General features: G+C 55.6%; 1 protein-coding gene across 1 annotated transcript; it reads left to right on the plus strand.

Moving 5' to 3' along the window:
• Positions 1 to 4402: 4402 nt before the first annotated feature.
• On the plus strand, positions 4403 to 23451 carry LOC116501282 (talin-1-like). The gene is made up of 37 exons (XM_032206799.1): positions 4403 to 5048; positions 5242 to 5393; positions 5602 to 5730; positions 6108 to 6221; positions 7064 to 7177; positions 8447 to 8575; positions 8709 to 8772; positions 8850 to 9058; positions 9204 to 9266; positions 9428 to 9625; positions 9912 to 10051; positions 10396 to 10489; positions 10670 to 10759; positions 10869 to 10991; positions 11096 to 11239; positions 11287 to 11505; positions 11647 to 11763; positions 12022 to 12203; positions 12565 to 12697; positions 13053 to 13154; positions 13276 to 13446; positions 13596 to 13742; positions 14085 to 14186; positions 14353 to 14472; positions 14586 to 14730; positions 15701 to 15848; positions 15954 to 16047; positions 16147 to 16272; positions 16557 to 16673; positions 16753 to 16938; positions 17064 to 17171; positions 20486 to 20591; positions 20726 to 20850; positions 21018 to 21095; positions 21739 to 21921; positions 22661 to 22786; positions 23326 to 23451. The coding sequence occupies exons 1-37, from the start codon at positions 4403 to 4405 to the stop codon at positions 23449 to 23451; spliced, it is 5370 nt and encodes a 1789-aa protein (XP_032062690.1).
• The last annotated feature ends 743 nt before the right edge of the window (positions 23452 to 24194 follow it).

The following is a 24194-nucleotide window of genomic DNA, read 5'->3' on the forward strand; positions in this document are numbered from 1 at the left end:
TGCATTGTGCATCACTTGTTTGTACATACTATTATTACTTTCGTATTATCACCATTGTATCATCATTATTATTATTGTTATTATTATTTTGTTATTTTTTTTTTCCCTGTCTTATTAAACTGTCTTTATCTCAACTCACGGGCTTCACTTTCCATTTCTCTCCCCCGTCCCAGAGAGGGAGGGGGGAGGGTGAGCGAACGGCTGCGTGGTGTTTAGCTGCCGGTCGGGTTAAACCACGACATCCCTTCTCCCAGAGAGCTGGTTACCTGCTAGGTTCTATAGCACCTGCCCTGGGCAGCCACTTTGCAGTAGGATGGGGCATTTCCCAGTGGGGGGCACGGAGGGGAAACCCCTTTTTGGCTGGCTGCCCCCCTTTTATGGTAGCACCTTCCCAGAGTGCTTTCCCTAACATACCTCACTCTGTCCTTGCATTGCAGACTTCAGCCCAGCAGGCGCTGACGGGCACCATCAACTCTAGCATGCAAGCTGTGAACGCAGCCCAGGCCACCCTGGATGACTTTGAGACCTTGCCACCCCTCGGGCAGGATGCCATGAGTGCCTGGGGAAAAGGGGTGCTGGGCTGTCTGGGCTGGGGGACTCCCACTGGGAGGGGTGTTGGTTGCTAGCAGGGTAGATAAGTCTGGCTGCTGTCCCAGAGGTGTCAGCAGGTCCCAGGAAGATCTGCTCCCTACTGAGGTGGGGTTGTGTCCAGCCCCAGGCACAGGAGTGGAAGGGATGCTTGGTCATGGGGGCCTTGCTCTTATAGGCTTGCATCTTTAGGATGAGCTGAGGAGTTTTGGGTGGTAACCGTTCTTCCCTTCTTGTCTCCTTGTTCTTGCACCTCACTGTGGCTCCCCACTACCACCTTTACCACCTGAGTCCATTCTCCCCATTTCAGGCTTCCAAAGCTTGGCGCAAAAACAAGATGGATGAGTCCAAGCATGAGATCCATTCCCAGGTGGATGCTATCACTGCTGGCACAGCCTCGGTGGTCAACTTCACCGCAGGTAAGTGGAGGGCTTGGACAATAGTCATGCTCCATTCCTGGAATAGACTTAGTTTCTCTTCTCTGGCCTTTGGATGAAGATGAAGGTTCCTGCCCTCCATTGGAGACTGGAGGGAGGCAGTTTGGCTCAACCAGAGCTAACTGAGCCCAGACCACTCCTGACATGCCTGAAGAGTCAGTAGCACTCCCTGCCTTTCAACCCCCAAACATCCCTGTCAGTGCACAGGCTGCTTCCCATCCTTCCCCTGCCATGGCTGACCTGTCTTCCCCTAAACCAGGAGCGTGTTGTCCAGTCCCAGCTGTGATCACAGCCACAGTGTGGTCCAACTCTCCTTTCCCATGCTGTCTTTCCTAAACAATGTGACCATTTTTCAGACTTAGGAGCCAGGGGGCTTCTCCAAGTTTTTACAGGAAGAATCACATCAATTCCAGGTGCAGGGGTGGTCTTAGGGTGTCATTGAATGTATCCTGTCTCCACATCTCATCTCCTTCCTGTGCAGGGGACCCAGCAGATACGGACTACACAGCTGTGGGCTGTGCCGTCACCACCATATCTTCTAACCTGACTGAGATGTCCAAGGGTGTGAAGCTGCTGGCTGCACTGATGGAGGATGAGGGAGGGAATGGATGTCAGCTTCTGCAAGCAGCCAAGAACCTGGCCAGTGCCATCTCAGACTTGCTGAAAACAGCACAGCCTGCCAGCGCTGAGGTGCGAGATGGGCAGGAGGGACATGGGGCTGTGGGGCTGGGTGTGGGGAGCTGAGATAGAATGGGTGGGAGCCAGGGGAACAGCTTGGTTTGGGGCTTGCTCAAAACCCACAATTGTTTTTGCCTCCTTCCTTGTAGCTCCACCAGAATCTCCTGCAGGCTGCCGGCCTCGTGGGACAGACCAGCGGGGAGCTGCTGCAGCAGATTGGGGAGAGTGACACTGACCCTTGATTCCAGGTGGGTGGGCCTAGCTGCGCACAGGGGCACGTGCTTGAAAAAACCTTCTGCCTTGCACAGGAGCACCCCGTGAGGACCTTCTTCTGGCAGGAGAGGTCTGTGCTGAAGCTTGGCCCGTGCACAGTGACTTTGCCAATGGAGGGGACAGGCCAATTCCCATCCCTGTCCTTAGAGCCACTGTCATATAACGCTTCTTATCTTGTGGATTCTCATGTAGATACCAGAAAGCCGGTGTGCTTGGTCCTGTCTGCCTCTGACCCAAAGACGGTAAAAGGGAGCTGTAGGCATGGCTTGGTGGTGTCTGCCCCTCTCAGATGTGAGGGCTGCTCTTCTGGGGACAATCAGATGAACTCTTTGGAGAAGGGCTCTTGTGGAAAATCTGCTTTTCTCATAATCAGCCCTCTGAAGTCCATGCACTCAGGTCACTGCATGGGCAAGCTGTGCTCCAGCTGTCACCTTGTGCCCAAGTCTGTGAGGCTGCCCAGAGCAGGGAACTGAGGCAGCTGAAGCCTCATGTTTTTTTTCTTGCTGAGCTGACCTCCAGCCACACTGGTTTTCCATGACTGCTGCTCCCAGCACAAGGGAGGCAGCAGACAGTGCTGGGAGAGGGAGCCAGCCCTAGCAAAACAGGCTTCCAAAATGAGAGGTTTCTGTTTACTGTGGCCACATGGACTCAATATGAGTAGAAAAGCCTGGAGAGAGAGCCAATAAGGCATCTCCAGCCTGCAGGGCCCCCACTGCACACCTGGCAATCCTGCCTCATGCAGCTGGTGGAGGGCAGTGCGACCAAGGGGCAGATGTAGGAACTGGAGGACGATGTGCAGGGCAGCCTGCCCCTCCGCCACCAGACTCAAGTATATCTGCTTCCTTCCTCTGGGGTCCTCTGCTTGGGGGCTGCTTCTCTGCCTTGGGCAGCTGCTGTGCTTTTGGAAACTGAGGGCTCGAGCTCGGTGCATGTGCTCTCAGACTGCTGTCCTGGCTGGAAGGGTGATAGATGGCAGCAGGAGCAGCCTTTGCTTGCAGAAGGTGAGGAGGCAGTGTGACATTTCTGCTTGGTAGCCAGAGGCTTCACTGTAGTAGCAGGGTGCAGCTTTAGAGCTTGCTCAAGAGCCTGGTGGTGGTTTTGCCTCATTTACGCTCTGCAAGCTAGCCCTCAGAAGGAGAACTGGGGCTTGGCAGCAGTTTAGCTCCTGTCTGCAGCGGGAGGGTGCCCATGCAGCAGCTGGGGAGTTGTGCCTTGGGCACAGCGCTGTGGTGTAATTGCCTGAAGTAACTAGGAAAATAAAACTAACATTCACATTTTAAAGAAAATGTACAGCATTGAAGAGGCTTTCAGGGTAGGGCGTAGCTGCATTACCTGAGCGTTCCCTAGGCTTCCAACCTTAGATGCTATCGCGCTGGGGGAACCTGCTGTGCTAGCTCTAAGGAACAGTATGGAGCGTAGAGTGGAGTGGAGACACCACGGCTAGGCTCTGTGACCAGGTGGGGATTCGATTGTTCTTGTGCACACCAAGATCCTTTTAACGTGTTTATTTCTAGGCTGCACACCTGTAACACCTGTAACACCTGTGTATTTCATGCATGCTAGCTTGCTTTTGCAGACAGTCACTATCGCTGGCAATCCAAAGAACCTGTGTACCTGTTGCTGTAATAAATCACACTTGATTGCATTGTTATAGCTCTCATTAAGTGCAACTAGGGTAAGGGTGGTTATACGTTATTGGTGAATCCGTGACCGTGATAGTTCAGTGTTCTGAATCCAACCAGACCCCAGACAGTTAATGCGTTATTGGTGAATCCGACTGAACCCCAGATGGTTAATGCGTTATTGGTGAAATCTGTGATTGTGATAGTTCAGTACCCTGAATCCGACCGGGCCCATAACGGTTAATCAGCTACACCTCTTAATGTGACAAGCGCCTTGTCCGAACTCCCTGCCTCGCACTCGGTGCCCCAATTGCCTTCTGTTTAGCACTCCTGTTGGTGGATGCCAGCAGCATGATGTCAGGGCAAGTCCTGATGGCTGCAGTGTGCTGTCGGTTCGGGCATCCTCCGAGGAAAACTGCCTGCTGGCAGGGCATCCCAGCAGCACGGTGCCTCGACGCAGGTTCTTGCTGCGGTACCATCAGGGATGCAGTGCAGGTTGTTCCTGTGGCAGCATCACAGGTGATGCTGAAGGTTGTCCGAGCTGCTCCTGGAGGTGATTTTAGCCAGGGCAGTGTCCTGGTACCAGGAGCTGCCGCATCTCAGGCTGTGGCACACTGTAGGGATGTGCTTGAGGTGTTGCCAGCCGCACAAGCTGCTTCAGGAGTTTGGTGCAAGGCTGAGGTGGCAGAAAGGCCCCCTGAGATCGTTTCCCTGCTGAATATTTCACGAGAGCTGTGCAAGCGGCCGTGTCTGGCTCCATGGTAGATCCTGCGCTGACCTTCTCCATCCCTGCAGGACATACTCATGCAGCTGGCCAAGGCTGTAGCCAACACTGCCACAGCGCTGGTACTCAAAGCCAAGAATGTGGCTCAGAAAACGGAGGACTCGGTGCTGCAGGCGCAGGTGATCTCGGCTGCTACGCAGTGCGCCCTCTCTACCTCCCAGCTGGTGGCCTGTACCAAGGTAAGCGGCACCAACCCTCACCCCACTGGGTTTGGGACCAGAAGTCCCGGTTTCTCTCCTCTTTGGAGGTTGGGGACAGTGGTCATCTGGGCTATGGGCTGCTGGGTGGAGAACAGGAGCTGCATGGTAGCAGCTGCCTGGGCTTTGTCCTCCCCTGCAGTCGTGGCTCCCACCATCAGCTCCCCAGTGTGCCAGGAGCAGCTGATCGAGGCCAGCAAGTTGGTGGCTAAGTCAGCAGAGAGCTGTGTGGAGGCCTCCAAGGCAACCACCAGCGATGACCAGCTGCTAAAGCAGGTGGGGGTGGCAGCCACCACTGTCAACCAGGCCCTAAATGACCTGCTACAGCACATCAAGCAGCATGCCACGGGGGGACAGCCCATCGGGTGCTATGACCAGGCCACTGACACCATCCTCAGTGTCACTGAGAACATATGGGTGATGCAGGTGAGAGTGAGCAGTTGGTGGCACCTGGGGAAGAGCACAGTGGGTAGGGGGCTTGAAGGAGCACAGGTAGATGGAGCAGCCTCTCTGGGGCTGTGCTTCCATGCCCGTTTGCTGTGCCTTTGCTGTGGTCTTGTGCCTGAGGGTTGCACCAAGGACAGGAGGCTGGTGTGGTGGAGTGGGGAGGTATCAGGGAGCCCCTGGGACTTGCTGATGGCCACCCTTCCTTTCTGTCCCAGGGGAAATGGTGAGGCAGGCTCGTATTCTGGCTCAGGCCACCTCCAACCTCGTCAACGCCATCAAAGCCTATGCAGAGGGAGAGACAGACCTGGAGAACTCGCGCAAGCTGCTGAGCGCAGCCAAAATCCTGGCCGATGCCACTGCCAAGATGGTGGAGGCTGCAAAGATTCGTGGCACACAGGAGGAGCTGCTGGAGCAGAGGGGCTGCTTCCTATGCTCTGCACAGCTCCAGGGTGAGGTGTACGGTTCCAGAGGGAGGTCCTGCACTGAGCTGATGAGCAAACACAGTAGCTGCTGTCAGGAAAATGAGAGAGATTTGGGGTCGCGTGAAGGTGAAATGGCTTTTCTGCTTTGCCCAGGGAGCTGCAGCCCACCTGGACAGTGAGGAGCAGCAGCAGTGGCTGCGGGAGGCAGCAGAGGGGCTCTGCATGGCCACCAACGCTGCGGCTCAGAATGCCATCAAGAAGAAGCTGGTGCACAAGCTGGAGGTGAGCACTGGGCAGGGGAGGCAGAGTGGGACCAGGGACGGTATGCGAACTGCTCCTAGCCAGGAGTCTGAATCCCAATGCTTTCTGGAGAGGTGATGTCCCTTTTGTACAGTTTACGTTTCCATGCTGCATCCAGTAGAAACTTCTCCACTGCTTCCTGCTGTTATCACAATATCTGAGCAGCGTCCCCCTTTTCCATGTTCACACTGTGTTGCCTTGTAGTGCTGAACTTGATCTCCAGCACCAGAGGTGCTGGTGATTCTGTGGCAGGCAGAGGCACAGCAGGAGAAGCTTAGAGGGGAGCAGGACCCTGGTCTGCGGTGGGGAGCTTCCAAGCCACGCTGTCCCCACAGCTGATCCCTGCCTTCCCCTGGCAGCATGTGGCCAAGCAAGCGGCTGCCTCCGCCACCCAGACCATCTCTGCCGCACAGTATGCTGCTGCCTCCAACAAGAACCCTGTCGTGCAGCAGCAGCTGGTGCAGAGCTGCAAGGTAAGGGGCACAGGGGGGCACAGGCCCCTGTCCCGGCACTTCCCCACTCCCAGTGGGTCTGGGTGCCTGCAGGCCTCTGAGCAAAATGGTGGGAAAAGCTGCTGTGAGAATTGTAGTTTATGTTCCCATTTAGCGTGTTTGTGCTGAGCTGCCTTATTTTAAGGAGAACAGTTATTCCAGCAAATACAGTGTGAGGGCTTTTTAAAGGTTTTTAAACTTGACTTAGTGTCATGCAGCACATTGAGCAAAATATTAGTAGGGTGTGGTATCTGTAAATGAGTTAGGGATGCTTCCAGGATTTGTTACAGAGTACTGGGTTCCGGGGAGGATGCCTGCAAGAAGGCTTTTGAGTGGCTAGGTTCATGTCTGACTCTCTCTGAGCATTTGATCAATGGTCCTGGGATCAGAGAATCACAGAATGGTTTGGGTTGGGAGGGACGTTAAAGACCATCTAGTTCCAACCCCCTGCCATGGGCAGGGACACCTCCCACCAGACCAGGTTGCCCAAAGTCCCATCCTGGCCTTGAGCACTTCCAATGATGGAGCATCCACAGCTTCTCTGAGCACCCTGTTCCAGTTCCTCACCACCCTCAAAGTGAGGAATTTCTTCCTTATATCTAATCTAAATTTACCCTACCTTAATTTAAAGCTGTTGTCTTATTGCTACACTCCCTGACAAAAAGTCCCTCTCCACAGCCACTAGCAGTCAGATCTGCAGATGGCCGTGCTGCAGGCAGCAGGGGGGGCGGGTTCGGCACCCAGAGCCTGCATGGCTGGAGGTGGGATCTTCACCAGAGGGACCTGCAATCTGTGCCCACAGTGACCCTCTTCTCTGGTCGCAGGTGGTGGCAGATCAGATCCCCATGCTGGTGCAGGGTGTGCGAGGAAGCCAGTTGCAGCCGGACAGCCCCAGCGCCCAGCTGGCTCTCATTGCCGCCAGCCAGAACTTCCTGCAGGTACCCCCAAACCTGCTGTTGGCCGTAGGCAGGTAGGAGACAACTGCGTAGTGCCCTGTCTCATTCCTTCTTTTGACAGCCCAGTGGGAAGATGGTGTTATAAATCGCTCAGTCCCAAAATAGGATTATAATCAAAGTTTACAATTTATTAAAGGAATAGAGGTAAGCAAACAGCGCTGGGTGCGCCGGGAGTCTCCGCTCCACCAGGATGCACACCAGTTACATCAAGTAGCTGATTTTTATGCTCCTAGGCTGATACATATTTATTACTACTTCTAAAAAAAAAACACCTGGGTTATTATAATTAGCTTCCGGGATCCAAACCCTCCTACTGGAGCATGCATATCAGTCTCCGGTGGTCCCCCTGGGGGTCTCTGGGGGTCTTTCATGCTGAAGGCTCGTAGTCTTCCTCTCAGTTTTTTTTTTCTTGTCCTTCCCCTTTGTACTCCTTGGCAGCATGTCAAAAGCTTACACAGCGTCCCCTGCAAGTTTTGTCTCCTAGCCGTCCTTCAGCTTCTTTTTTCTTCTCCTTAATCTCCTGGCCACCTGGCCAGATATCAGGGGCTTGCATAGTGTCCCATTCAGAAGCCATAACAGTTACTAGTTGTTAGCAGTTGTTCTGAAACCCCCAGACATCAGAGACTTCAAAGAAAGAACATACAAATACAAATAGCTCTCTATTGACACTTCATGAGTAGTTAAATCATTCCTCACAGGCCATCCACAGAGACACTCCAGTCACATCTATAGCAGTGCTAAATCAACCACAAAGGAGGCAAAAAAGCTGTAACTGTTAGGAATAAGAGTTCAGAATCAGTAACGAAAGCAAATAGGCTCATGGATTTGAGGAATATTTCTGAAGATTTGATAATTTGACTATAATGAGGGGGAGACTGGGACACAGGGAGGAAAGGGAAGAAACCACATCTGTGGGAGGAAAGGGAAGAAACCACATCTGTAGAAGAATTAAATTGCCAGTGCAGGACCCAGAGACAGACAGAACTGCTCTCTATTGACACGAATCAGATGAACATATCTCACAATGGTAGCTGCAGCCAAGGCCACAGTGCCCACCATCACTGACCAGGCCTCCACCATGCAGCTCAGCCAGTGTGCCAAGAACCTGGCTGCGGCCCTGGCCGAGCTCCGCACAGCCGCACAGAAGGTGAAAGGCTGGCGGCTACCCAGTGCAGAGGGCAGGCAGTCGGGGATGGCCCTCCTTGTGGGCCGAGCTTCCTGCAAAGCTGCTCTTCCTTCTCCCCGACACAGGCACAGGAGGCCTGTGGGCCCCTGGAGATCGACTCAGCACTGGGCCTGGTGCAGAGCCTGGAGAGGGACCTTCAGGAGGCCAAGGCAGCCACCAGGGATGGCAAGCTCAAGCCTCTGCTGGGAGAGACGGTAAGGGCACACAGGGCAGCAGGCACAGGGTTTTGGGGGCTGGCTGGGTAAGGTGTAACCCCTGCTCACTGGTTGCTCTGCATATGGAGAAGTGTGCCCAGGACCTGGGGCACACTTCTCCATTGGCACCAAGGCCGTCACCTCTGTCATTGCTCACCTCCTGGGCGAGGTGGCCCAGGGCAACGAGAACTACACAGGTATTGGCTGTCAGGCCTCAGCTGGGCCCCAGCAAGGGGCCAGGCTCTCACTGACTGACCACTCTCCCCCACGGCAGGCATTGCTGCCCGGGAAGTGGCCCAGGCACTGCGCTCACTCAGCCAGGCTGCCCGTGGTGTGGCAGCCAAGACCTCCGACCCACAGGCACAGGGTGCCATTCTGAAGTGTGCCAGCGACATCATAGATAAGGCCAACAACCTCATCGAGGAGGCGCGAAAAGCGGTGGCCAAACCCAGAGACCCCAACAGCCAACAGTGCCTGGTCCAGGTGGGACTGGGGCCCATGGGGTGGCTGCAGGCTTGGGGCAGGCTGCCGGGGATGGCTGAAAGACAGCCACCACTCTCATCTTCTGCAGGTGGCCAAGGCGGTGTTGCAAGTGCTGAACCACTGTGTGAACTGCCTGCCCGGGTAGCGGGATGTGGATGCTGCCATTCGCATGGTGGGAGAGGCAAACAAGAGGCTGCTGGTGGATTCGGTGAGCTCAGCCCAGGGCTGAGGGGGGCGGGCAGGCATTGTGGTGGGCACCGGCTGTGCTGGATGCTCTCCAGAATGGCCCCAGATGTGTGAGGGTGCTCGACCTTCACCCACCAGCTCCCACATCTCCTCTGCCGCTCCTGACCCCCTCCCTGCCTCCAGTTCCCTCACAGCACCAAGACCTTCCAGGAGGCACAGAGCCAGCTGAACCAGGCAGCAGCAGGACTCAACCAGTCTGCCAACGAGCTGGTGCAGGCATCACGGGGCACCCCCCAGGACCTGGCCAAGTCCTCAGGCAAATTTGGACAGGGCTTCAATGAGTTCCTGCAGGCAGGAGTGGAGATGGCCAGCCTGTGCCCGGTGAGAGTGAACGCCCATTTGACAGTCCTGATTATTGTGGGAGGCTGTGAGCAGCTGTGGCTAACACCATTTGTGAGATGGAGTCTGGAGAGGGGCAAAATAGCAAGAGCAGGGGAGGAAGTGGCTTGTATTCAGTGATCATTGTCACCAAACACTTGCTGCTGATGGCCGGTAGATGAGTTGAGTGAAGGGAACTGGCGTAGCCTGGAAACCACCAGAGAAAACCAGGGTGGGCATGGAGCTTGGGAACCTGCTGTAGGTGACTACTCTTCTTGGCTCCTTGCAGAACAAGGAAGACCAGGTGCAGGTGTTGTCAAACTTGAAGAGCATCTCCATGTCCTCCAGCAAGCTGCTACTGGCAGCAAAGGCACTTTCTGCTGACCCTGCAGCCCCCAACCACAAGAATCAGCTGGCAGCAGCTGCACGGTAGGAGGAACTGCTCAGGTTGCATGGAGGGAGGTGGTCAAGTGCCAAAGTTTGTGCTGGGTCTGCAACTTCACGAGTCCTGGTGTTTGCCTCCATGGAGCTCAGCTTGCTATGGGGCCATCCTGAGACCATTTATCTAACGTCATCCTGACCTTGTTGCTCTATCACAGTCTTATCAGAAGAGACAGACCCTTGGGCAGGTAGGAATGTCCTCCAGACAGAACCTCTGCCCATTTCCTACACCAGGACATGTTCCACAGCCAGGTTAAGGTGTTTGCAATAGTGGTAGCTCTGGGCGGTGAAGTTGGCACTGATCCAGGTATGTCTCTCCCCTGTCCTGGCAGGGCTGTGACTGACAGCATTAATCAGCTGATCACCATGTGCATCCAGCAGGCATCAGGACAGAAAGAGTGTGACAATGCCCTGAGGGAGCTGGAGGTGAGAATTGGAGGCCAGGGGCTTGGAATTGGCTGGGTGCTGAGATGTCTGGGGTGGGGAGAGGAGCAGCTCCTCTGTGCCATAAGAGGCAGGAGAGAGCAAAAAGGAGCTGTGAGTGCAAGGTGTGGGATGTGGAGAGTGCAAACCCTTCCCCTTGACACGACACCCTTGTCTCTCTAGGCGGTGAAGGAGCTGTTGGAGAACCCCACCCAGGCTGTCAATGACATGTCCTACTTCAACTGCCTGGACAGTGTCATGGAGAACTCCAAGGTGAGTGTCTTCCTCTGGATTAGATGCTCAGCTGGTGGAGCACAGTGAGCTCTGAGGCTGGAGCACCAGGCAGGAGGTGGTCTCCAGCTGGTGGTTGTGTATCCTGCAGGTGCTGGATGAGTCCATGGCTGGCATCTCCCAGAATGCCAAAAACAGCAAACTGCCCGAGTTCAGGGAGTCCGTCAGCGCTGCCTCCAAAGCTCTCTGTGGGCTGACAGAGGCAGCAGCTCAGGTGAGACGCGCTCAGTCCCATCCCCATGCATCGTGCCTGGTGCTGGGAGCCCTCTCCTGCCTCTGCCCTGGCACAAGCCCTCACTGCCTCTCTTGTGCTCGCAGGCTGCCTACCTGGTGGGAGTTTCTGATCCCAACAGCCAGGCTGGACAGCAGGGCTTGGTAGACCCCACTCAGTTTGCCAGAGCTAACCAAGCCATCCAGATGGCCTGCCAGAACCTAGTGGACCCTGCCTGCACACAGTCACAGGTGAGTATGAGGTGGGACACCGTGATGGGCATTTTCTTGCCTAAAAGGGAGTGTTGCAAGAGTGGGGAGATGCTGTGGATCCTGCCTCGATCTGCTCTTCTCCACAAGTGCTGTCAGCAGCCACCATTGTGGCTAAGCACACCTCGGCTCTGTGCAACACGTGCCGCCTGACCTTCCGCACCGCCAACCCCGTTGCCAAGCGGCAGTTTGTCCAGTCGGCCAAGGAGGTGGCCAACAGCACCACCAACCTGGTGAAGACCATCAAGGTGTGTTGGGGCAGCACGGGTGGCCCTGCAGAGGCAGGCGGAGTAGAGACGGGAGGGTAGGTGGGATGTGGGGCATGCTCAGGGCTGGATAACTGCTCACTCTCTCCTGCACACCAGGCCCTGGACGGCACCTTCAATTAGGAGAACCGGGAGCGGTGCCGCACCGCCACAGCTCCTCTGATAGAGGCCATGGACAACCTGACAGCCTTCGCCTCCAACCCGGAGTTTGCCACTGTTCCTGCCCAGATCAGTCCTGAGGTGGGGTGCCACCGGGGCAGGGAGGAGTGGCCTGCCTGTGGTGGGAGCTGCTGCAGGGTGGGGAGGAGCTGCATGCCTCAGCGCCAGTCCCTGCGGAGCGTGGGATGGGACCCAGAGCAGAGCTGATGTCTGGAGGGTGCAATGAGGAGGCAGCAGCAAGCGTTGGGCATCAAGAGACTGCTCCTGGGTGAGGAGAAGGGGTAACTTCCCATGCATGCCTGTCCATCCATGTCACTGGGCCACCATCTCCCTGCACAGGGATGCAGAACCATGGAGCCCATCGTTTCGTCTGCCAAGACCATGCTAGAGAGCTCTGCTGGCCTCATTCAGACTGACCGCTCCCTGGCCATTAACCCCAAGGACCCACTGCAGTGGTCAGTGCTGGCCAGCCACTCTTGCACCGTCTCAGACTCCATCAAGAAGCTGATCACCAACATGAGGTGAGGGCAGGCTAGGACCCTCTCAGCCAGTCTGGTGTGCTTGGCCAGAGCCCCCACTGACCAGTACCCCCAGTTGGACTCATTCCAAGATGATGTTTTGGCTCATCTTGCTCCTGTTCTCCTTGGCTGCTGCAGGCAAGGGATGGGATGGAAGGTGCTGTCCTTCTTGCAGCACTGAAATGGTTTGATGGGAGACACATGCTGGTGAGCACAGGCTGGTGGGGCTGTGGTGCCTGGCTCTAACACCAGATTGCTTGAGGAGAGGGGTCCTGCCCCCCACCAGCACCAGTCGAGTTGTGTGGTAAAGGGGTGGCGTAGCACCAGGCAAGCCTGGTACAATGCTAATCCATCTGTCATGCAGGGACAAAGCTCCTGGACAGAGGGAGTGTGATGAGGCCATTGACATCCTGAACAGGTGTATGCAGGAGGTAGACCAGCCCTCCCTTGAAGCCATCAGCCAGCAGCTGGCCCCTCGAGAAGGCATCTCCCAGGAGGTAAGTGGGGGGCAGCAGCATCCTTTTCTGGAGCCCCTGCTGGCTTCCTCTGCTTTCACACAGGGCTTTGGCAACCCTCCTTGGGTCTTTAGCAGGAGGCCTGCATCCATCCAGCCTAGTGCTGGATAGAGCAGCTTTGTTCCAAGTTTTGTGTCCCTGCTGCATGTCTGTCTCAGTGAAACAGAGCAGGGCTGTGCTGCACCTGGGAAGGGCTGTCTGGTCACACAGCCCTTAGAGACAGAACTTGTTTAGCGATGAAATCAGGAATTTGGAGCCTTGCTTAATAGCAGCAGGTTAACTCCTCTCTAGCAGAGTTCAGCGAGGCCAGCCTTGCCATGCACTCTCTTTTCAACAGGCTTTACACAACCAGATGATTACAGCTGTGCAGGAGATCAACAATCTGATTGAGCCTGTGGCCAGTGCAGCGCGGGCTGAGGCCTCACAGCTGGGACACAAGGTAATGGGAGGGGAGGGATGGGGAGAGGGTGTTCAGGCACCAGGCGTATGGAGGAGTCCACATCAGGAGGAGAGGTTTTGACCAGCGTGTGCTAGGAGCTACTGACACTGCTCTTCCCTAGGTGTCCCAGATGGCTCAGTACTTTGAGCCGCTCATTTTGGCAGCTATCAGTGCTGCCTCCAAGACACCCAACCACCAGCAGCAGATGAACCTCCTGGACCAGACCAAAACGCTGGCTGAATCTGCCCTGCAGATGTTGTACACCGCCAAGGAGGCTGGTGGGAACCCCAAGGTGAGCAGGAGGTGCATGTGGCAACAGTGTGAGCCTCAGACATTTGTCACATGTCATACATGCATGCTGGGCACCAAAATCCATAGCAAGTGTCTGGTGTCCCTGCTGGGGGGGCAGCTTCCTTCTCTCATTCCATCTCCTCCTTGCAGCAAGCTGCCCAGACACAGGAGGCTCTGGAAGAAGCTGTGCAGATGAAGGAGGCTGCGGAGGACCTGACCACCACACTGAACGAGGCAGCCAGCGCTGCAGGTGTTGTCGGGGACATGGTGGACTCCATCACCCAGGCCATAAACCAGGTGAGGGGAACACAGAGAGGGCTGGGGCTGAAGGAAAGGAGAAGTCAGAGTCAAACCCTATGTGGGACTTTGTCGTTTCTTGTCTTCCTTGGGATGCTGGCTCTGAGTCCTGCTTGGGAAGGAGAGGCACTGCACTTGAGCAACCAAAGAGGCAGGGAGAGATGCAGGAAGATGTTTAGATCTTTCCCCATTGGAGTTCTGAGGGCCAGTCTGGGGAGGGAGTGCCCAGGGCCATAGTGGGCATAACCCCAAGCAGGGAAGCACAAGTCTCTTGCCATGCTGTAATCAAGGAGTGTCTCTGGGCAGGGGCTGGAGCCAAACTCTCCTGATGTTCTCTTGCAGTTGGATGAGGGGCCAGTGGGCAAGCCAGAGGGGACCTTTGTGGACTACCAGATCACGATGGTGAAGACGGCCAAGGCTATTGCAGTGACTGTGCAGGAGATGGTGGGTGCAGGGGCCAGCAAGGCTGCCACTGCACTCCTATTCACCCCCACTCGAGACAGGAAGCAGAAAGTGGTGCTGCAGTCTCACCCGGGCAGGGCAGCTGTCCTCCTTGCTTACCTGTCCTACCATAGGGCCCACCTGAGCCCTGTTCTTCTTCCATCGGCAGGTCACCAAATCCACCACCAACCCAGACGAGCTGGGCATACTGGCCAACCAGCTGACCAACGACTATGGGCAGCTGGCGCGAGAGGCCAAGCCAGTGGCGCTCACCGCTGAGACCGAGGAGGTGAGAGGGTTGGTGGAGAGGAGCTGGGTGGGGTGGTTGGTGTGTCCCATCAGGTATGATGGGTGCAGGGGTTAGTTCCCTTCAGGCTCTCTCATGCACCCATTTGCCTCCAGATCGGCTCCCACATCAAGTGCCGGGTGCAGGAGCTGGGTCACGGCTGCACCACCCTGGTGACCAAGGCTGGAGCCCTGCAGTGTAGCCCCAGCGATGCCTATACCAAGAAGGAGCTTAGAGAGTGCGTGCAAGGTTTCCGAGAAGGTGAGCTGCCCCAAGGGTCCCGGAGCAGGTAACAGGAGAGTGGAGGCAGGTGCTGGGAGGAATGCCAGATTGAGCCATGTGCCCTTTGAGCCTCCACCTTGGGTTCTCTTGTTGTCCTGCTGGGCTCTGTCTGCTCTCTCGGCCATGCTTGCCCTGGCACAATTCAGCTGGTGGGGCGTGGGACGGGTTCCCTTCCTGGCACCATAACAACAACTTGCGCTGCAATGGGTAACTGCAATGGCCGGGTGCTACCTGCTGAAGTGCTGGTAATGGCCTGCCGAGAAAGACTGTTCCACACCTTGGTGGCAGCCCAGGGCTCTCTAAATCAGCCATTGCAGAGGTGTGTGTAGCATTTGCTGCGTCTCTAGTAAGCCTGCAGCTCATGCTAGGTGATCAATATCCCCAGCGTCTTTTGCTAGTACAATGGAAAGCATCCTGCCCATCAGCCAGTCTAAAAAGCACAGTGATTAATAACATACAAAAAATGGTTTAAAAAATCCAACTGATAAGGGTAGAGCTGCAATGCTTGCAAGCAAGATTACAAAAGCAAAACAAATGCTGGTTCATACTGTCTGGCACGTCTGCATGCCCAGGGCCTCTTGTAGGTTCTTTCTTTCCAACCTTACTTTCCATCAGGAAACTTACTCTCTTATGAGTGCTTGCCAAAGTGCAGAAATTGAATTTAGCGCTTACAGAAGGAATGAGCTGTAACATTCTGATAAGGTGCTAGCCTTATTTTTTTGGAAAGTAGCAGAGTCCAATGTCTCCTGCACCCCCAAGCATGATAGGTATGAGATAAAAATAAATGGAAGCTAAGAAGGGGTGTCCAGACCATACAATTCCTGAGACCTCTCCTTGGATTGATTTATCCTGGGGAGGTGTCAGAGGTGTGTGGTGGGGATTGCATGAGCCTGCTCTGCCTCACTCAGTCACCCTGCTCGTACCATGCAGGTGTCCCATGTACTGGCAGCCCTGCAAGCTGGAAACCGTGGGACGCAAGCCTGCATCACTGCTGCCAGCGCCGTCTCTGGCATCATCGCTGACCTCGACACCACCATCATGTTTGCCACAGCAGGGATCCTCAATCAGGAGAACTCGGAAACCTTTGCTGACCACAGGTACCAGGGTGGGGGGTAAAACACCTTGGCCAGCCCCTGCTCAGCTGAGGATAGGTGGGGCAGGCTCTGTCCCTCTGTCTTGCATCTTTGTAAGCTGTGGACCAGCTCCAAGGAGACCTGCAAGTTCAGGTCATACTGGCTGTTTCCCCCTCCAGCTCATACAGAGCTGATACTGGCTGATTTGAACTCCATGTATATGGCATGTTCTGGGGTGCCCTAATTTTCTGCTGCTGGGCCACACCACCTACAGCCTGACTGTGACCACAGCAAGCCATGACCCTGGTCTTGCTCTTCCTAGGTGGTTCTGATCAATGCTGTGAAGGATGTGGCCAAGGCACTTGGGGACCTGATCAGTGCCACCAAAGCAGCTGCTGGCAAAGCTGGGGATGACCCCACTGTCTACCAGCTGAAGAACTCTGCCAAGGTCTGCACTGGGGCGCAATGGGGAGAAGGGAATGGGGCAGGAGGGCTAGAAAAAGCAGGAAGGTGCTTCTGTGCCTGTCTAGGGATGGGAGGACAACTGGGAGGTAGTCAGGGCAAGGGGACACATAAAAGGTAGGGCACAACACAAAGTGGGAGATCAAAATGAGGTGGAGTATGGAGAAGGAAGGGACAGTTTGGGACCAAACCACAAAGGGAGGGACAGGTGCTGGCAGCGTTCCAGAGCTTTCTTGGGGCTTTTTCCCAGTTCTGTTCTCCCTTCCACAGGTGATGGTCACCAACGTCACTTCCTTGCTGAAGACGGTGAAGACTGTCGAGGACGAGGCCACGAAAGGGAAGCGTGCGCTGGAGGCCACGATAGAGCACATCCATCAAGAGCTGGTGGTGAGTACAGCCACAGCATTGTGGCTGGCCTCCTGCCCTCCTGCTGCCCTGCGCCTCACCCCTGACTCTCTGTTCTCAGGTCTTCTCCTCCTCAGTGCCTCCTGCCCAGGTCTCAACCCCAGAAGACTTAATCCGAATGACAAAAGGCATTACGATGGCCATGGCCAAAGCTGTGGCCGCTGGCAACTCATGTCGGCAGGAGGATGTCATCGCCACGGCCAATCTGAGCCGCTGTGCCATCACGGATATGCTGCACGCCTGCAAGGTGCCGTGTGGGTAGTCAGGGGACGTGGGGCTGGCACAGGTTTGGGGGGACAAGCGGGTGCCCTCCACAAGCCCCATTGTGGCAGGGGAGGCATCTGGATGCGAATCGCTATCTCTGGGTTCCAGGAGGCTGCCTACCACCTGGAGGTGAGCGTGGACGTGCGGCAGTGGGCGCTGCGCTTTGACAGGGAATGTGCTGGTGGCTACCTGGAGCTGCTGGAGCACGTGCTGGTGGTGAGTGTCCCCAGCCCCATTCCCATGGTTTGCTGAGGCCACCCATAGATACCGGGGTGCTCCCCAGATCCCCAACTTCCTATGGGCTCTGCAGCTCTTCCCTCTGAGGTCTTTTAGTGTGCTCCCCCTTACTGCCTGTCCCTGAAGCACCCAAGGTGAGCCCTGCTATGGGGCTGAGCGCAGGGGAGGAGGTAACGTGCGGTGGCCACTGGCACGCAGGTCGTGCTGCCTGTCCTTCAGGTCCTGACATAAAGGAGAGACCTGCTGGCTGCCTTGAGACTGCACAGCTCTTCATTGCTGCAGTGCTCTGGGCTAATGCTGTTAAAGTTGCTTTGACCTGACCTAGACATTTGATGTCAAAATCGTCTTGAAAAAGCAGGTGCCAGATTCCTCTTCCCTTCCTTGCCCCTGTACCTAGCGTGTGGCTCACCTCCATCCCCATGATGGTCCCATACAGGAAAGGAGCACCTCCTGTGTTCCCTGATTGCTTAGGCAGGCAAGGTGAGGAGGGATGGGAGGGCTGCCTATAATTACTTACAGAAGCAGATGTCAGAGTGATCAACAAGCTCTGAAGAAAAGTATTTGGGTAACAACAGATGGAGATTAACTGGCCATAAACAGAGGCTGGAAATTTACAACACAGGAACAGAATCCTGAAGCAGCTTCCATTATGAGTAGTGGGAGTGAGAAACTTAGCCAGTGTGAAAACAGAGCTCATTAAGCTTACACAAGAGTGTGCGAGACAGGCAGTGCCTGCAGTGGCAGAGGTGTTGACTGTAAAGGCCAGCTGCACTCTTTTGATCCAGTCTTCCTCCAGCTTAGTCCTCCCGAGTACTTCAGTTGGCTGCTTTAATTAGCTGTCCTACAAGATCAGTGTAGTTCATATGAAGCGAATTAAGGCTAGATTAACCAAGAGTTGGGAAGAAAGGATTCAGTGAAGTGCTTCCAGTGGTTTGCATTCTTGGCAAGATTGTAAGAGCTGATCCTGCTGCAAGGATGCACAGAGTGTGTGCCTGTAGATCTGATGATAGCCCTGGACCTGAAGCAAGGAAAAAGGGCAAGCATGGGGTCAGTTATGCAGCACGATTTCACTAGGTTGGTTAAAAGGGGATTAAGAACAAAGAGGGAGGTAGGCAGGACCCAAGGGCTAGAAATTGAAGCCAGACGGGGGAAATCAAAGGATGGTTTTATCTGAAAGACATAACCATTGGGATACAGTTACAAAGAGCAGTGAGTTTTTCATACTCTGCATCTAGATCAAATGTCTTTCTGGAAGATGCTTTAGCCACACATAAGTCATCGCAGCCAAGACTGAAATGCTAGGTGAAATTCTCTGGGTGACCTGTTGTTAACAGATGATTGGGCTAATGACATACTGTGGCAGTGCCCAAGGTCAGACTACTTGCAGAAGCATGTTATTCCACTGCATTTTGGGTGTAAGCTTCCATCTGTCATGCAATGTCTCCTGAATATCATACATGCAGTCCATCCCATGAAATATTCATTGGAGGTACATCTTAGTAAGCTTATGGCCTCTAGAAAGAGACCATTTAGCAATTTTAAAAACCTTGTCAGAGCAGATGATAGACTTAATAATACTGCTTTTTGTCCAGACATGCTCACGAGGGCAAATTGGCCACTGCTGTCAGCTTGGGGGCTCCCTGCCATATGCAATTGCCATGACTTTGCTGGGATGGCCCCACACAAGTCCCAAATAAAGTTAGGAACCCTCCAGACTCTGCAGCACTGTGGTCTGTGAATGCAGGAAGCCAGCACAGAGGTCACATTTATGAGAGGGCAGCAGGTTCCCAGAAGGCAGCAAGCAGAAGGGATGAGGAGGTGCTGATGGGGCAGTCTGCAGCGCTGAGCCCTGCCCCACATTGAGGGATGTAGAAGGGAAGGTTATGGACAGGATACTGCCTTACCCCCCAGCATCAGTGAAGACTGTTGCTGTATGTATGCTGGATCTGTCCCTTTGGGAACCAACGCCTCAGTGTGTGAGCAGGAGTGGTTAGAGTTCAAGAGAGTTATTTGTCTCGGAATGGAAAACTTGGCTCCCAGCAAAAGAGTAAGCCAGCAGCATATTTCACTGGGGAGGGGAAGGAATTTGAACCTCCATGGGGACTTGGTATTTAATAACAATAGGTCTCCATCACCAAAAGCAGAGAAATGCAGGGTGAGAACTGCAGTTAGAGTTCAGGGTGGGGAGAAGTGAGGTGCCAAGCGGGGTGAGGAGGAGAGCCGCTCTGGGTGCGGGTGCCTCCTCCAGCCCTGGGAGCCTCAGGAGCCTGTCCATCAGGAATTATGCAGGGCTGAAGTATGAAGTGGTGATGGTAGCAGGGCCTGGAACCTCTGAGCCTTCCTCCCCACCTCTCCATCTCACCTCCTTCACCCCACCCCATGCGTATCCCCATTGCCTGCACGTCTCTGCCAGAGCATTCACTGCTTTCTTCTCTCTTCTCCATCTTCCCCCATCAGCTGGTGAGTAAAGTGACACTTGGTGTGCCTGCCAGTGTCTAACCTCAGCATGAGCAGCGTGTCCGTGTTCCCAGCCCAGCACTGGGGTGGCGCTGTGCCTACGTGGTTTGGGGCAGGACCCCGCCATCTGTGTCTGTACTCATCCCTGCTCAAGCTAATGTGTGGCCTCCGGTGTGCTGTAGTGTGTACATGCCTGCCCTCCATCCCAGCTGCAGGGGGGATCTTCTGGGAAGGGGACATGTCCCTGCAGGGGCTGGGACCTGGCTCCAGGGTCCTTCCATGCCCAGCTTGTGTTTGCAGATGAATCTCGGAAAGGGGAACGGTGAGGGGGGATGGCTTTCTGGAGCTTGAAGTGCTTTGAAGGGGGGAGAAAAGGAGATCCTGGGGGGCAGCTGCTGAGTGCTGGAAGGACCCTGACTTGAACTGAGGACCTCGGTGCTGCAAGATGTCCCAGAAACCATGGACTGAACAGGGCCAAGGAAAAGGAAAAGATCGTCCTGTCCCCACACAGGAGGAGACCAGTCAGCATCGCTTGAGACAGGATGGCAAACAGTGAACAATACATACTCACAGGGGGTGGGGGTTCCTGCTCTCTTTCTGTGGGGGGAGCGCCTCAAATGGACTTGCAGGGTCCCCTTGTTTTGCAGTGGCACCAGCAGCAGCCTGAAATGTGTGGCTGCTGGTGCCATGGGCCCTAGGTGGGACTGGTGGTACTTTTTCAGGCAGATGAATTCTGGGGGCGAGGGGCAAAACAGGGTCAGAAGGAGCTACCAGGTAGGGTCCACCCTCTGCTTTGTGATCTCCCTAAGGTGCTTAGACCTGCTCCTTTCCCCCAGATCCTGCAGAAGCCAACACACGAGCTGAAGCAGCAGCTGGCTGGGTACTCCAAGTGGGTGGCCAGCTCTGTCACTGAGCTCATCCAAGCAGCTGAAGCCATGAAAGGTGAGTTCCATGTCTCTGTCCACCTTCGGGACAGCATCTAAGCCTGGGGCTCAGCAGCTGATGGGAGGAGGTAGGGTGGATCAGAAATGAAGCCGTATGTGGCTTTAACCTGTTTTGGTTTCTGTCTTCTCTAGGGATGGAGTGGGTTGACCCAGAAGACCCCAAGGTCATTGCTGAGAACGAGCTGCTGGGGGCAGCGGCTGCCATTGAGGCTGCAGCTAAGAAGCTAGAGCAGCTGAAGCCAAGGGCCAAGCCTAAGGTAGCATGGGGTGCTGAGCCCCACCTGAACCCCCTCTGGGGCAGCCCCTTCTCTCCTGAGTCCTACAGCCATCACTCCTGTCCCCAGCTCTACGTGTGCCCCCCTCAGCACCCTGCCACCTTCCTGGCAGCCCTGTGTAGGACTCACGCTCCTGTTTTTGTGTACAGCAAGCAGATGAGAGCCTGGACTTTGAGAAGCAGATCCTGGAAGCTGCCAAATCTATTGCGGCAGCTATGAGTGCCCTGGTGAAGGCAGCCTCAGCAGCCCATTGAGAATTAGTGGCCCAAGGAAAGGTAAGGCTGGGAAGGGGAAAGAAAGGAGCAGTGTGTGAGTCAGTACCAAAGCACTGTGTGCACAATTTGTGGGGTCCTGGGCTGACCCCTTGAAGGTGGGCTTGCTCAGAGACATTGAGGTGAAGGTGGGTGGGATGTTCTAGCAAGGACCCTGGGGCTGAAGTTGGCAAGATGCAGAGCTTTCATGGAACAGGCAGGTGGATCTAGGACTGTGGTGGGCTCCCTCCCTTCTCCAGTGGCTGCCCGCAGCCCTCGTGCTTCACTAGTCCTCTCCTGCCTCACAGGTGGGAGCCATCCCAGCCAATGCAGTGGATGATGGGCAGTGGTCCCAGGGACTCATTTCAGCCGTGAGTATCAAGGTCGTGTAGTGCCTGTGGGGCAGGGGACATCTTCCCTTGTTCTTGCTCCGAAAAGGAGGATGCGTTGCCCTTGTGGGATGCCTCCGTGGAGGAGGCATCCCCACTGCTTGCTCCCTCTCCCACCAGCTGGGATATGGCATGAAAACTGATTGATTGTCCCCATCCCAAGTCCTGTGTCCTCCCTGGGACCCTCTCCTGGGAGGCTCCCACACCCCTCTGACACTCTCTTGCTGCAGGCACACATGGTGACTGCTGCTACCAACAACCTGTGTGAAGCCGCCAACGTGGCAGTGCAGGGCCACGCCAGTGAGAAGAAGCTCATCTCGTCAGCCAAGCAGGTGGCTGCCTCCACGGCACAGCTCCTGGTGGCCTGCAAGGTGAAGGCTGACCATGACTCAGAGGCCATGATGAGGGTCCAGGTGAGTCCCAGGCTGCCTTTGAGCCCCAGCTGCCTCCTCCAGGCTCCTGAACACCCATGTGGGTGCTTGAAGGGTGGGTGGTGGTGAGAGGGGGCATGTGGGACTGTGGTATGAGGCCATGGCACAGAGGAAGCATCTCCACAAGGTTGTGCTCCCTGCCTGCATACTGTCAGTGGTTCACTTGGATGCAGGCTCCATGTAGCTTGGACCTTAGTTAGCTGCATGCATGCATAATTCTGGGCTCTTGTCCACCAGGCTGGGATTGCTGAGCCGGGAGCATTCAGGGCTGATGGTCTGGCTTGAGAATGCCTGAAATGTGTTCATCGAATCCCTGGCATTAATGTCTGGGGACATATTTTGTCATAGGAGATTAACCCTCCGTGGCCATGGCATGGAGGTTAATGCTCACATGCTGGGGGTTAACACAAGGATCCCAGTGGGACCTTGGGTGTGGCACCTCAGGGAAAAATCTGGGACAGGTCAGCCAGGCTGCCCTGAAGTCCCTTCCCTGCTACTCAGAAGGGAGCAGAGTGAGGGAAGCGCCACAGGAGCCTGACTGGGAGCAGCAGCGCCTGAAATGGTTATGAGCAGTGCTGCTGGCAGCAAGCCATCCTCAGGGATGCAGCTCCCACCTCTCCCGGCCACCTCTCCTGCCCTGCTGGGACAGGGCTTCCCCTGCCAAGGCAGCAGTTGTGCCCCAGGCTTAGGATGCTGTTTCCCCACCTCTTTCCCACTCCAGGCCGCCGGCAACGCTGTGAAGAGAGCATCAGATAATCTGGTGAAGGCAGCACAGAAGGCAGCTGCCTTTCAGGACCACGATGAGACTGTGGTGGTGAAGGAGAAGATGGTGGGGGGAATTGCACAGGTGAGGAGTGGGGCTACTCCAGTGGGGCAGGGGGAGCTTTGGCTGCCACCACTACAGCCATGTCCTACCATCCACCAACACAGAATACGTTCCCAAAGAGCCTCAAAACAATGCTGCAGACAGGGAAATGGCACCCATCCCACCCAGCTGGGCTTTGCGGTCTTCCTGCTGCTTGTAGCTGTGGGCACAGCCAGTGTTCATCATGCTCATCCTGATGTCCTAACAGTGTAACACCCTGCCTTCTTGGTGTGACACCTGTGCCATACCAGCATCCAGGATGCGTGCAAAGGGCAGAGCATTGCATAAGGGATGGGTGCAGCCCAGTGTGGGGTGGCACAGGTTCCATCTCTGCCTCCTGGATGTGAGACCTGCCTGCAGGGCACATTGCACTTTCCCATGTCTCCCAAGGAGCATGGTCTGGGATGCAGGGACTGCTCTGGAACCATGAGGTGGGAGGGGATGGGAGGGCGCAGAGCAAGGTGTGCTCTGTCTGTCACTGCCATGGGCTGCTGAGACATCTCACTGCGTTCCCTTGGCAGATCATTGCAGCCCAGGAGGAGATGCTGCACAAGGAGCGGGAGCTGGAGGAGGCACACAAGAAGCTGGCAGTACAGCAGCAGTACAAGTTCCTGCCCTCCGAGCTGCAGGAGGAGGAGCAGAACTGAGCCCCACGCCACCACTCTGTGCCTGGGCAGAGCCTTCCTGCCATTCATTGCACAGACTGCTGACAACAGCTCCTATTTAAGACACCCCACCTTGAGCAACGCCGGGCTGCCTCGGGTAGACTAGAGCCCTGCCTGCACCAGCGCACCAGGACTAACCCATACACTGCGCAGCACTGCCCCGAGCAGGTACCACACCAGCATCTCCGCTTTGCCACCCAGCCCGCCTTCCCACGCGCCTGCGCCAGGGCCCAACCAGCACCCCTGCAGGGGGCTGCTAGGAGTGGGAGCCTGTCCTGGACCGGCTCAGGGTGCCCCCGCTGCTAGCCCCAGTTGCAGGGACATAGGGCTCCCTCCTGTGGTGGGGCCCGGCCCTCCAGACCTTTCAGAATTTTTCTCGTGCCTTTGTTGTTCCTTCTCTCGCTCCTTTCTTCTCCCTCCTCCAGGTAGGAGAGGGGAAGGCTGGTGTCTTGCCCTATCTTGTACGCTGCTCTGCACCTTCCTTTGCTACGCTCTTGCACAGAGCCGCCTTTCACCTCTGTTGCCTTACTGCTGGCTGAATTGCCCACCCCTCTTCCTCTGCAGCATCCCCAGGAGGCATTGAGCCACCCCAGAGCATCCTCTCCAGCCTGGGCTTCTTGCTGGAGGCCCAGGCTCGCCACCACAGTGCTTCTGTTCAGGGCTGGTGCAAGATGGCTTTGCCCCAGAGCTGGTCTCCCCCACCTTGTCCCCTTTTCTGAGGATCC

Source organism: Aythya fuligula, chromosome W (assembly GCF_009819795.1).
Source record: "Aythya fuligula isolate bAytFul2 chromosome W, bAytFul2.pri, whole genome shotgun sequence".
NCBI lineage: Eukaryota > Metazoa > Chordata > Aves > Anseriformes > Anatidae > Aythya > Aythya fuligula.

Excerpts from the sequence above, each read along its gene's own strand:
- LOC116501282 (XM_032206799.1), top strand. The coding sequence starts at position 4,403 with ATGCAGCTGGCCAAGGCTGTAGCCAACACTGCCACAGCGCTGGTACTC. Across the intron at positions 16,273-16,556 it reads AGCTGAAGAACTCTGCCAAG|GTGATGGTCACCAACGTCAC; the intron begins GTCTGCACTGGG and ends TCCCTTCCACAG. Across the intron at positions 22,787-23,325 it reads TGGTGGGGGGAATTGCACAG|ATCATTGCAGCCCAGGAGGA; the intron begins GTGAGGAGTGGG and ends TTCCCTTGGCAG.